Source organism: Panthera tigris, chromosome B3, assembly GCF_018350195.1.
Source record: "Panthera tigris isolate Pti1 chromosome B3, P.tigris_Pti1_mat1.1, whole genome shotgun sequence".
In the NCBI taxonomy this organism is placed as follows: Eukaryota; Metazoa; Chordata; class Mammalia; order Carnivora; family Felidae; genus Panthera; species Panthera tigris.
Window position 1 is genome coordinate 93,100,487 of NC_056665.1, and position 14,197 is coordinate 93,114,683.

General features: G+C 36.9%; 1 protein-coding gene across 3 annotated transcripts; it reads right to left on the reverse strand.

Annotated features, from left to right (window-relative positions):
• Nucleotides 1-154: 154 nt before the first annotated feature.
• On the reverse strand, nucleotides 155-13,128 carry FKBP3 (FKBP prolyl isomerase 3). Of its 3 annotated transcripts, none has more exons than XM_042989633.1 (7): nucleotides 12,901-13,128; nucleotides 10,305-10,406; nucleotides 9,536-9,643; nucleotides 4,261-4,396; nucleotides 3,712-3,779; nucleotides 1,775-1,889; nucleotides 155-503 (listed from the first exon to the last, which is right to left on the reverse strand). In XM_042989633.1, coding segments are annotated over exons 1-7 (639 nt in total). In that variant the 5' UTR covers nucleotides 13,009-13,128; the 3' UTR covers nucleotides 155-501. The 3 variants fall into 3 exon arrangements, with proteins under 3 accessions (XP_042845567.1, XP_007097603.1, XP_015399964.1); XM_007097541.2 differs by having other exon boundaries at nucleotides 1,792-1,889; nucleotides 12,901-13,102; XM_015544478.2 differs by lacking the exon at nucleotides 12,901-13,128 and adding an exon at nucleotides 12,477-12,786 and having other exon boundaries at nucleotides 1,792-1,889.
• Nucleotides 13,129-14,197: the final 1,069 nt, after the last annotated feature.

Below are 14,197 nucleotides of genomic sequence, written 5' to 3' on the forward strand. Positions count from 1 at the left end.
TCTGCTTGTCTTCTCACTATACAGGAACATTTATTTAAAGAGGAGTGTGCCTCTGGAAAAGCTGTCTGGACAGTTTTACTATAACTCCCTGTTTTGATTAAATGTTAGTCCTGGTTAACCTAATCAGAACAATTATCTATTAACAACAAATCAATCAAGACACTGAATACATTTTATTGAGCCTTTCAGTTTACAACATGAGGTAAAAGGAAAGTCAGTTCTCTTTAACCAATATTTTACACAGCTGTAGTAAAATATTTCAAACTTTAGGGAATTATAACGGATTACATATATTAAAAGTTGCGGATCGGGTAAACAGTATCTGCATTCTTGAATTTTCCAGTTGACTCTTCCGTTACAATAGTAACCAGCTCTAATTAGTTACATAAGTTTCTTCAAGGCCATGTTTTATTGTTGCTGATGTCTTTACATCTGAAGCATTGCTATTTCAGTCAATATCCACTAATTCCACTTCAAAAATGAGTTTTGCATTTGGTGGAATTCTGTTGAAGAAGTCAAGGTAAACTTGATAAAAATTGCTTCTTCTTTCACTCCCAATATCCTCAGTCTAAAATTAGCATTATATCTAATGGATATTTGGTATTAACCTCAAAGAGAAGGGCTTTATGAATGACTGAGAGGCTAACACATACTAGCCTAGTGGTTCCCAAAGTATCTTTGTGAATGGTGATCATAATCTACTAGTATAGGCTGACAAGACAAGTTGAGTTTGGACTAGGATCCTCCTTACCTGGATGCCTCACCAGTACTCCCAAATTAGCCACCACCTAATGAAGATGGTTACTCAGTGCTTTAAAAAAAACAAAACAAAAACAAGGACGTGATTTCAATCTAGCTGGGTGTATAGGTTATGTTAAATCAAATTTCGTATGAGGTAGTGCCTTATATTTGCTGTGATTTTTAAGATGCCAAGTTCAGAAAAGTGTTGTTTTTATCTGATTGGTTTTGAGATGCTTCACATGAGAGAGAGGCAGCTGTCGTTGGGCCATCTAATTTTGATAGGCTTAGAAGAGGGCTATATTCCTAAATAATTTTAACTGATACAAGTGGAGAGAACTTCCAAGTTTTTTAAAAGTTACTTTAATCCAACTAGTACAATGGGAATGGAACCAACAAAAGAAAAAACAACTTCTCAGTTATTGGATTGTTCTGATCATAATGGTCAGGAGCCATGTTTATTTTTTTGTTTATTTTTTTTTTTTTTTAATTTTCACAAACTGGGCCTATCAGAAAAGTACTGTCATTAGTAGTAATCACAGATGCTTACACTATGGTGGACCCATGGTCCCCTTAAATTTCACAACCAGTAATCCCTAACATATGTTCCATTTCTAAGCTTTGAGTACCCATTTAAATGCCTGAAATTATACTGCAGCATAAAATTACCATGAGCCATACTTATATCCTATAATTTGCTATAGTTGTTTGTACTGGACATCTTAACTCCTTTAAGTAAATCCTTCAAATAGTAACAACTGCCTTTCAAAGATGAAAACGTAAACCTCACAATTTAGCTCTTAAAAATCAAGAACTGATTTCAAGAGGACAAAAATGTAAATTCTATTCTAGCTCAGGTTTGGATACTTTGTACTACTAAGACATGTTAACTCCTGTCTCTATTGGAGGTGTCTACACAGAAGCATCTAAGTATTAGGAATACTGGTCTGGACATGATTCCTGATCTGGAAATTAACCTAGATAGCGTCTTTTATACCTTCAGGTGGTCTTCATGTTTTTGTTTGTTTTTACTCACAAAGGAGAAAAGGATACTTGGCATCAGGCTGTCCTTTCTTTCCATAAGCCCATTCTGGTTCAATCTCTAGTCGAGCCTTTTCTCCTTTACTCATGGTCAAGAGTGCTTCATCCCACTAAAGGCAAGAACATGAAATAAATACTAATGATAATTTGCAAAAACTACATGTAAACCTAGAAAACAGTATATACCAAAAAGCATTCCACTACTGAATTTCATTATATTCTAAGGTAATGTCCTTGGGTGAATCTTGGTCCTTTATTTCCTCATTGCAAAAAAAAAAAAAAAAAAAAAAAGATGTATTAATTTTAACTAAACTCTACCCCCAATATAGGGGTAGAGATCTTCATAACTCCAAGATAAAGAGTTGCATGCTTTACCAGCCAAGGCAGCCAGGCACCTTGGGTCTTAAAGTCAGTTACCAAAACCAGTTAAATCAACAGGATGCAAAGATATGACTAATATCATATACTCTGTTGAAATGTCAGTCACATAAAGCTTAAGGGATAGAGATCTGTTACATAATGGCAACTAAGAATATGGTTCACTAGAAGAAATACACAAGCAAATTAGTCACAGGAATAGAAAAATTGATCAGTTTGGTATATAGTTAGTATCAACTAGGTACAATCAGGTAGCAGTTAAGGTTATTTTCAACTAAACCTTTAGTTTGAAGATGTTTTATATGCTATTTTAGGCTCTGGATACGATTGAGTTGTATTTTAGGACTTATCACAGTACAAAGAATAACATTGAAGATTCTCATAAATGCATGTGAATAGGTATGTCAGTTACAACGTTTGATGTTGTGAATAAAGACCATTTAATAATAAATGGGCCCTAGAATGACAGCTTCAGTGAAGCTGATAATCAGTGCTACTATCCATTACCTCCTTTTGTACACTGCAGTGGTCACTGCAGCTCAAGCCTATCTTCCCCTTTTCTCAAAGTCTCCTGTTACCTCTCACAAGAAGGGGTGGGTAAAAAAGGCATCCTTAGGTTTGAAAGATTTTTTGGTGTTTGAACCTCGATTGTGCAAGGTGAAAAAACTCAGAACAAACTCTTTCTTCTATGAGTAATTCAGTGAAACAGGTATTTTACCTTTCTCTACCATGTATAAGTAGTACAACTATGTAACGTTTTGCAAGAATCTTAAAAAAAATTTTTTTTTAATGTTTATTCATTTTTGAGAGCGCAAGCAGGGCAGGGGCAGAGAGAGGGAGACAGAATCCGAAGCAGGCTCCAGGCTCTCAGCTTTCAGGACAGAACCTGACGTGGGGTTCGAACTCACGAACCAAGAAATCATGACCTGAGCTGAAGCTGGATGCTTAACCAACTGAGCCACCCAGGCACCCCTACAAGAATCTTAAAGATAAATTTATTTATTTATTTAAAAAAAAATTTTTTTTTAATGTTTATTTATTTTTGACAGAGATAGAATGCAAGTGGGTTAGGGGCAGAGAGAGAGGGAGACACAGAATCTGAAACAGGCTCCAGGCTCTGAGCTTTCAGCACAGAGCCCGACGCGGGGCTCGAACTCACGAGCTGTGAGATCATGACCTGAGCCGAAGTCGGACACTCAACGGACTGAGCCACCCAGGTGCCCCAAAGATAAATTTAGAAAGCCAAACTTTCTGACAAAGAATTACTTTAAGAAGAAAAACAATATTAAAAGGGGCAGGCATTTAATAACATGAGTCTCTACTATATATTATGTGCTGCAGTTAAGCTTATTTGTTTAGCAACCTTGAGGAAGGTTGTACTGTCCATAACTGAGACCCAGAAAAATTGTGCCAGATCAGTTAGCAATGATAGCACTTGATTTGTTAGACTCCAAAGATTTTTTTATCATAGCCCCAATCCTAATTCTTTATGGCACCATACCACAAGTAGCATGTGCCAGAACATCTGTTGATTCATTGCCATTTTTTACTTACTCCTCTGATAACTTTGCCTATTCCAACCTTAAAACTTAAAGGCTTGGCGTTTTTCTTCTTCTTTGAACCTGTAAAACAAATTTTCCTTATAATGCATGATGAAATTAAGTTTCATTGGAAAAACAGTTGACTTAAGTCTTTAAATTGATTTTAGAACTTACCATGCATTTGAAAAGAAAATAAAAATTCAGGAAACTCAAAATTCTATCTTTACATATAGTTATGGTCTAAAAGGTAGAGGAGAGGGACCTATATTTACACCACTAAAACAGCACACTATTCTCCCTTTTACATTGAAATATGAAAGCCTCACTTTGGGACATTAACCAAGTTTAGACTAAGCTTCCCTATATTTTGCTTCCCAATTACCAAGAGATATTTATTCACCCAGCCAATAGTGAATTGAAGACCTCTTCCAAGTAAATCACAGGTGCAAAGACTTCTGGAAAAATTGACAGCCAAGAGAAAGGTACAGCCAACTGCTCATGTACCACACAAATATTTTGCAATGCCTTATAGCTAAAAAGGTAAGATTACATTTAGACTTACTCGTTTGAATATTAGTATCAAAAACAGTCCCATCCTGTAGTGTTCCTGTATACCAGCAGTGAACAACATCTCCCTTTTTGGGAAAGTTGGTTTTATCTCCTTTTTTAAGAACAGATTTTACATATTTTGGTGGACCCTAAAAACAGAAATAACACACAGAGTTATTAACTCACATCCTTCTTTTTGAGAAGGATGACCAAGAGAATTCTAATACTACCAACTGAGACCCAAGTCTGGTCACAGAGTTTCAAAGATTTAAATAGAAAACTATTTTCCTTCTGGTTCACCTCTGAGTTAAAAAAACCCACCAACTCATTGCAAGTCTGTGATGACAATGTTAGTAAATAGCCTCTCTCTAATTTCAAATAACTTCCAGCCTCTCTGGAAACCAATGTTCTTTTGACAAAATTCTGTTAATTAACAAATCATAAAATAAATCCTGTTATTTTCCAAGGTCAGAAATATCATTACTATTTAATTCCTATAAAATCATAAGGCATTAAATAAAACGCTGTGACTTTTTTTAAAAGATTTGAGTTGTTACCAATAACGAACATTACTGAATATTTTATTATATCCAATTAGAATGAAATACAGTAATGCTCTATTGGTTTCTGAACTTGAAAATAAATTCACACAATGAATAGAATTATTTATAGAAATTACCATAACATGGGGTACCTGGGTGGCTCAGTCAGTTGAGTGTCTGACTTCAACTCAGTTCATGAACTCACAGTTCATGAGTTTGAGCCCTGCCATCAGGCTCACTGCTGTCTACAAAGAGTCTGCTTAGGATCCTCTGTCCCCTCTCCCCCTTCCCCTACTCGTGCTATCTCAAAAATTAATAAAACATTAAAAAAAAATTACCATAATAGGCATATTATGCTAGAATAAAACAGGATCATCTGGGTCTTCTTTAAAAGTTAAAGGCTTAACCTAATCAGCAGTGATTCCAAACATGTGAGAAAAGCAAGTTTTTATTACTGATAAACTGAAATGTAAATGGATGGTAAGTATGGTCAGTAAAGGAGCAAGAATTATTTGTGCCGGGGCTTTGTTATTGCCTTATAATTACTAACGTCAAATACTGTAGTAATTATGTGAATGAACTAGAATAATGCAAAAAAACCATTAAATTGGTGATTATGGCTCAGACTTCATGGTGAAGGTGCCAGTCTGCTCATGGATGGCATCCATTTCTGTGTTTCACAAAGTGTCTTTTACAGACCACTCATTGCTTAGTATTGTTACCACTGTTAGAAAAAAAGGGGTCTACCATAATTGTTTCGGAAACACCATGTTAAAGTTAAATATGCCTCTGTTCTGCATGATTTCTCAGAACTGTCATCAGCTCACATGCACTGTGAATCTTCAAGGAGACAGAAAGCACAGGTTTTGATGATGCTAGTAAACAACCTGGACCTTCTGGAACCTATATAACACACTTTAAGAAATGCTGTTCTAGTTATTTGATCTGATTTTGCGTTTCACTGCAAGAACCTGATTGGTTTATGGTGAGAGGTCAGATCAGTCCCAAGGCTATACCTGAGTTATATGCTTGAATGGACCTGGCTTTAAGAAAATTTCTTAGCTTTGCAGCAATTTCTTTAGTTCAGAATTTTGAGAGTAAACATTACGGTTTCAGTTAACTGGATAACATCATAGCCTCTAAACATGAAAGTATGTTACATAATTATTACTATTATCCTTTCAAGAAATATTTGAACATGTTCTATGTGTTAGAAATTGGAGATACATAGGGTGCTGACAGGGTCTTGACCCTCAGTCTAGAAGAGAATATAGTCATGTGTGTAATTACGTGGGTTATGAGACCTAAACAGGAAGCACAGGGTGCTAAGATGCGAAGTTTATAACAGAGAAGAGCATTTTCACAGCAGGGAACAGCATGAAAATAGTATAGTCTGCAAGGGAGTAATGAAGGAGACAATGGGATGAGATGAGGATGGAAAGATAGGTAGCATAAGTTAAGAAACTGTTTTGTTTTAAATCTTCAGGTCACTGAACAGCCAACTAAGAGTTTTAAACACAGAAGTTATAGAATCAGATTTGTTTTTTTTTTTTTTTTTTCATTTGAGAGAGAGAGAGAGAGAGAGCGCAAGCAAGAAGCGCAGAGGGCGACAGAGGATCCCAAGCAGGCTCCTTGCATAGGGCTCAATCCCATGAACCTGGGATCATGACCTGAGCCAAAATCAAGAGTCCAACACTCTACCAACTGAGATACCCAGGCACCCCAACAGATCACTGTGACCTAGTAAGGAATGGATATGAAATCAAAGTGGAAGTGGGGAGACCTGTTAGGAAGAGGTTAGTAGTCTGGATCTACACTAGATATAGTTTTGAGATACATGTACTGCAAAATCAACAGAATTTGGTGATGATTAGATGCAGAGGAACTGTACAGGATGAATCTCAATTTTTAGCTGAAGTATTTTTAGTCATTTCTGACTGCTGAGCCTGAATTCCTGCACCATCTTGTATTTTCTCCCATCCAATATTCATTCCTACTTGAAAACTTTAACATTAAATACATAAAAGAAAATAAATATATTAACGAGGACTGATTTATTTAAAGTCCAGTAAGAGCTATTAGACACGGTTCTTTACATTAAAATAAATAAGGTAGAGACAAATAATATAGATACCATGTGCTACAGGAATTTATGCAGTTAAGTATAAAGTCTGGGATGGTGAAAACTTCAGAGGAAGTGATGAGCCCATGACCTGGTTCTTAAAAGTGACACTGAATTGACAAATAGGGAGTTAAAGAGAAAGACACATTAAATAAGAAATAAAAGTATGAGAGTGGGAAAGGGCAGTTTAATAGGCAATGAGCAGACATTTGCGGTTAAAGAAGAACGTTTCTACCGAAGTAGTAAATATGGAGCTGGGCAGACACTGGAAAACTTTGAATGCCAATAATGCTGTCCAACAGAAATACAATGAGGACCACAAATATGATTTTACGTTGTCTGGCTGCCACATAAAACCAACACACTCAAAATAATATGTCAGTATTTAATCAATATAAAAGATAGATTATAAATTCTTTTGTAAAAAAAAACCATACCAAGCTTCTGAAACAGAGTGCGTATTTTACACTGAAAGCACATTTTAATTTGGAGTTGCCATAAAGTGCTCAGTAGCCACATAAGGCTAGGGACTGCTGTATCGGAACAGCACAGTTCTAGACAGTACAGAATTACTAAAGACTTCTGAGCAGGGTATGGTTTGCAAAATACTATTTTACTTAAGTAAAACTTACGCATTTTACTAGAATAAATATTTTAGGGCTAAATGGAGGAAGAAAGAGAATGAAGGCAGATCAATGATTTTTCCAATACTTCAGGTCTGAGGACTTGGAATGCCTGAGAATCAAAAAGGAATGAAGATATGAAAAAAAGATTAAGAAAGATTTAAAAGGTTTGAAAAGATGTTTGAGAGCATTAGTCCTGAGGGAGACATGAGAAGGAAAACATTAGAGATTCAGGAATCTTTAATTCTAAGGTAGGAAGAAGAAAATGGTTACAACTATGTTAACATTTTGGTAAAATAGGAGTATAAAATGATACAATGGTGAAGGAGTATGAGGACTGAGAACTTGTGGGAGAAGTGTCCAGTAGTTTATGTGGGCAATGTGATGGGGAATGCAGCAAGAGATAATATAAAAGTTGCTGAGTAACAGTGAAATTAGAAATCATGCTTGGCTGATATGAAGCATGAATTTATGCCAAACCCAATAAACAGACTATGATTATTTTTCTTCACAGTGTTCACTCTGCAGCTCCAAAGCACACAGAAAGTAGACAGCAGGAATCAGCCGAGTATTAGCTATGGAATCCAGGTGCTAGAAAGACAGAGTACATAACTGGGTTCAGGCCTGCCAGTTAAATAAAATGAAGAGGTTTTTAAAAAAGGGATATGGTTTAGGATCCTCACAAGATCTCTTTGAGAGTGTCTCCAGCCCTTACAACCTTTTATTTGTAACTCTCTTTTCCTTGAGCTCTTAATGATATACTATCTGCTGCCTTATCCCTCCTTTATTCTAATTTTCTGGAAGGCAAACTATTTTGCTAATTGCTTTTGTAATCCTTTTAGTAATTATTATACCTTTATTTACTTTAGTAGCTGCTCAGTGTTTGCCCAGTACAATATTTGTCAAATCTTGGGGTGCCTGGGTGGCTCAGTCGGTTGGGCGTCCGACTTCGGCTCAGGTCATAATCTCGCAGTCCGTGAGTTTGAGCCCCGCATCGGGCTCCGTGCTCAGAGCCTGGAGCCTGTTTCAGATTCTGTGTCTCCCTCTCTCTCTGACCCTCCCCCGTTCATGCTCTGTCTCTCTCTGTCTCAAAAATAAATAAACGTAAAAAAAAAATTAAAAAAAAAAATTTGTCAAATCATATTGGATGTGATAAACCTCAAAACTGCTTTAGTGTGAATACATATCCACAAATATTAATTTGTGCTTTTCAATCAACAGGAAAATACCACGTAAATTAACTAGCTTTAGTTGTATAAACTTCTGTAATTCTGTACCTGAACTTATACTCTGTCCACAAATATCCAAATGCTATACACCTTCATCATTAGGTCACACCTCTTTATAAGACCTGAGGAATATTATTATTACTATTGGATTATTACCACTGATACTAAGTGCTAGGAATGAGTGAGCTTAGTTAGCAAGGTATTATCAGAAGTGTTACGATTGTAATTATTCAGCTCTACTGTGGCTGTTCTCAGTACTGTCCTTGGCTCTACTGAGGCTCTCCATTTGCAGAAATGGTTTAATATGGCTCTTCAAACATTTGTACCAAAATGTAAAAATCTATGTTGGGAAAGATGAGACAGATGACTCCATACCCTGCAGCCAAGCCTGGACTATATCTATTGCCAAGGATAGCGTGTACATTAGAAAAAGCTAAAAATAGTCACAGTGAAGTATCTTTCACTCAGTCCAACTTGGCTATACAATCATGACCTTAAAATGGCTTTGGAAGCTCAGAAGTTCTGGTCAGACATAGAGGAAATATAAAATACAAAGCTAGAGGTTTTACAGGAAAGCCTTATACTGTAAAGTACTGGTTCTTAGGTGTTTTTTATGATTTAGTACACCTAAGGGAGAGAACACACTCCAAATCAGTGTTTGGTTCACTGAAAAGTGCCCATACTCCACCACTCCTTACTAGGAGAAATCAGTGCTGTAAGCAAATACTTTTATCAAATTCACATTAGAAATAAAATAATATTCTACACAAACCTCATCCAGAGTCTCTTCAGACTTGGTTTCTTTGGGTTTATCTTCATTAAGCTTCACATTTTTCACCTGCTCAGACACTTTACTTATACTTTCAGTACCCTTGAAACGCTGTAAGGAAAATGTTCACCATATTCAGGACAGGTTAAAAGCTAGAAGGGACATCTAGATTTTCAACATTTTAATTGAATGAACATCTGCGCCATGAATATAGGCTACATTATTCAAATGTAGATAAATGGAAACTGCCTAGGAAAAATCTTCATTTTAATCAACAAATATGACCCTGAAAGTATTTTACAAGATAAATTCTGAAATGAAATCTTTAGAAAAGGCAACTCAGACTCATATATGAATACCATTCACAAAACTCCTTAATAATGACTCTTTGCTTTGTCATTTCAGAATGAACAAATACTGGAGAATTTAAAATTTGTTTTTCTAAAGGCTCAGCCTCAGTCTGAGATTTTAAATTCATTGGCTTAATCTGGAAATAGAACTTACTTTGGATTTTAACTTTTCAGTGTGCTTATTTGTCTTAAACTATAGGGAATTATTTTTAAGAATTTGGTTCCTTTTAAAATATCAAAACATCCTCCCATACTACAGATGAGCTTTGCTAGATTTGACAGCTAGTCCACTTATGACTAGAGTTAAGAAAAACTGCAGGTGGAAAAACTTAAAAACATATTTTGGGAATAAGTTTAAACCTTCTTTTTGCAAATAAAATATTTAAAATAATATTTTGGTAATAAAATGTAACAATACTCACCTTACTTTCAAAAAGATGGTTATAGGCTGTAACCAAATGGTCCTTGTTAGCTGTCTTAGCCACATTTTTAATGTTTCCTAATAACTTATGTTCTGCAAGAAACTACAAAAAAAAAAAAAACTGGTTAGAATAATCTCCCTCACATAATAAGGGTCTAAATGTTAGAAAATTCCCTTTTATGTTAGCAATTATGCCTTCAATAGAACTACTAATGACAGAAGAAATGAAATAAACATATTTATATCCTACTTCATAACAAAAAGATTTATGGAAGATTAAAAATATTACTTATAAAAATTGACAAGAGTGGAACTGTAATATGTAGAAGATCACACTGTTGCATACTAACCCTTTTCCTTCCCATTATGGAACTCACAGAACATTTATACAGCAAGTACACTCTGGTGACTGGACAATGCTGCTACCGGTAGGCCATGGCCCTGGGAGCCTCAAACCATTGGGCATAGCTGTCTTGACAAATCTGTAACCCATTCTTAGCAGACCAGGAAGCATTATTAGCTAATGCTGGATATACGGTGGTTAAGTATATGGGCTGAGGAGTCAGATCATCTGGGTTAAAATCTTAGCTATCTGATCTTAGACAAGGGAGTAAGCTTTCCTAAAGACTCCGTTTCTGTATCAGAGTGGAAGATTAGTAACAGCATCTATGTCAGAAGGTTGTTCTAAGGACAAATGCAACAATCCACTTAATGCCTTTTATGTACAGCCTGTCACATGGTCAGAACTCAGTATTAGCTATTGGGACTAATAACATAATGTACTTAATAATTCAAAGTAATATAACTCCATTTATCTCAAATAAAAGACTAAATTGGCAGATGGACAACAAAATACTACTATTGAATATTGAGTCATCAAATTGTAACTTCATCTCAAAATCATGTCTTTGTTTTCCTTATTTTATTCTGCTTCCTTTTCTGCCTTCTGGCCCTTGAATCATCATTTTTGTTACTTTCTCAAAGTTCTTCTGGCATCTTCTTTTGATAAGGCAGCTTTTCTAATACTATCACTATTGTATTTTTTTCTCCTCTGCTTTTTCCTCTTCCCCTCTTAGAGAAATGTTCTAAATGATAAAGGTGGCTGGGGAAAGGTTATTTTGATTAAATGGAAGTAATAAGTTGTTTTAGCACTCTTGTGATTTCTTTAGCAAGATTCCAAAAAGAAATCCAAAATATAAACATCTCCTTGATATCTTATGATCAATAGAACAGTGATTGTCAAATATAGGTTTAAGTATGTGAATTAATACTGGAGAATATGCACTCAAAAGGTTAATGCATTAAAAAATACTCTGAAAATTCCAGTCTCTTGAAATTGTCCCATGTAGGCTAGTTTGAGGTTAGATTCCACATTGGGATGATTTGCTCTGTAACAATTTGATGAAGTACAGTACTGAGGCATTAAATGTTATCAAATGATATGCCTAGTTTATTCTGTTGTTCCAATTGAAATATGAACTGACTTAAGAGAAAATAATTCCACTAGAATGGCATGGTCTTTCTTTTTATCCTGTATCCCCAAACACTAAGCGTAGTTCTTGCTATCGATGTATAAATATTTGCTGATGTCAGGATACTTATTATGGGTGTATGGAACCGGAAGCTAGAGAGTAACTATATCTCCTCCTCTTCAAGACACTTCAAAATGAAAATAAAGTACAATCCTCACAGAAGCCAAAAAAATTTTTTTAAATCCAAGTTTAGAACTTAAATTAAAAATTGTAGAGAAATCATACTGCTGCTTCTATTTCCCGTAAGTGGGGGGGATGCAGCGAGCACAAATTATACAGTGGTTCAGCAGTTTAAGAGAGGCATGGTCTTAATTTCCAAAGGGCAGAGTCTGACAAAAAAAACAACAACCCAAAAAGCAAAAAAACAAACACTTATGACCACAGTCAGTTAAGATGGAGACTATATTGAAAAATGCAGCGCGTACAGTATAAAGAATGCCAAATACATTTCTTAAGTTTGTTTATAACAATGGGAGACACTACCCTAAATGCGCATGTAACTCTCCTAAGTATAAAGGGTGAAAAGGTCATGTGAAGAGTCGAAATTTTAAAAAGTTAACCCGCAATCTACAGACTTTTAAAAATTACACGCACTAGCGTTCAGTATTTAGTAAGTGATGAGAAAAGCAAATTGAACATACCGTTCCAACAAAAATATTCACAATCCTTCTCATTTCCCTAATGGCCTACTCCCCTGTAAGGGTCTCATCCAGGTCCCCAGTCCTCAGGCATTAGTCCCAACCCCCAGTATCTCCTGTTTGTTTTTGTTTTCTTTTTTTCATGGTTTCCACCCTCACTCAACGCGCCCAAGGAGGTTCTAATTATGCAATTGCTGCCTGCCTGCCTGCCCCAAGAAATAAAGCCATTCCCTCCGCCCAAACGAGGCAGCCCGGGAAGGCGGGAGCATGGCTCCGCGGCGCACGCGAGGCCTCTCCGGCCTTCCAGGCCACAGGCCGCGGGAGGACGAGGGCGGGGGCACGGAGGAATACGGAATGTACGGGCATCTCCGGGGGGGTGAGGCGTCCCTCAGCAGCACCAGCCCGGCCGCCCCGCCGCCTCTGGTACCGAATCTGAACCGTGGTCCTGTAGAAACTTGATAATGTCCTTCTTGGGGAGCTGCTCGCTGCGCAGCTGCTCCACGGTCCAGGCCCGCTGTGGAACAGCCGCCGCCATCTTCCCCCGCTGCCTCTGCTTTACTGAGCCAGCCCGCCTCGCTTCAGCATCGCCCCGCCCCTGGGGCGTGGCGTGGTCTCCGCCTAGAGCTCGGGGAGGCGGGGTCACGGCGCTACCCGTCGGGATTGGGGGCCGGTCCTTGAGTGACGTCAAGGCTGTGCTTTGAGGGCTTCTTTGTTGAGTCCGGGAATAAACCAGTTGATGGAGTCCTTGTGGCAGACTATGCGGATGACCTAAAACTGTCATCTGCTCTTAATTGGAACCATTGTGAGGTGATCACAGTTGGTAGTGATTTTTATTTACTAGCCATTACTCCCATTTGTGTATTACCGACGGGCTTCTATGCCTTTAAGGCCTGTATATTACCTGGTTCAAGAAAACAACAGCAGTCAGAATCTAATTCCATTCTATCTAGTTTTAGCCTAAAAATTCACACCTAAATTGGCTTGTCCATCAGAACAACATATGCCCCACCATCTCCCTTTTAAAAGTCACACAAATTAAACTAAAATACAACTTTTCACTTTCCCTGCCCAAGAAATAAAAACACACGAGAAAGTTTGTCTAAAAGCAAGTTCAAGAAACTTGAGCAAATAAAACGATGTAAAGAAGCACGCTTGCTGATGAGGGTGACGTCATCAATGTTCAAAACAACTTCAGGTGAATGTACTTTTTCTCAATACACGAGGAAACAAATTTAGAGAGGTTACTCCAAGTTGCCAAGGTTTAGAGTGGAGAAGTCGGGAATCATATCCAAGTCTGACGTAGAAAGCTATTGCTAGAATAGAATAATGCCACACTGACGCTTACTGCTCTGTATCATTTATGAAGATGTAATGGTGGAGTATCAGGAAAACCTAACTTTTTTCTTTTGGATTTCCCGATAAATACAGGACCAAGCCATTCACTCTTAACAATAAAACTATTAACATAACGGGTTGACTCTCCAAATACTGTGAAAAAGAGACATTTTTTTTCCTCAGTTTGGATAAAGAAATAAGACTAGATATTTAATTCTACCTAAATCCTTTTCACCTCATCTTCTGATTTAAAAACACAGCCAATAAGGAATGTTAGACGCTCAAAAACGTTAAATTCACAAAAATATGGGTATCTGTTGTTCCTAGTATCTCAAGGTTATTTATTTTTATCTTTTTAAACAGTATCACTTGAGCGATGAGGCCCGGAC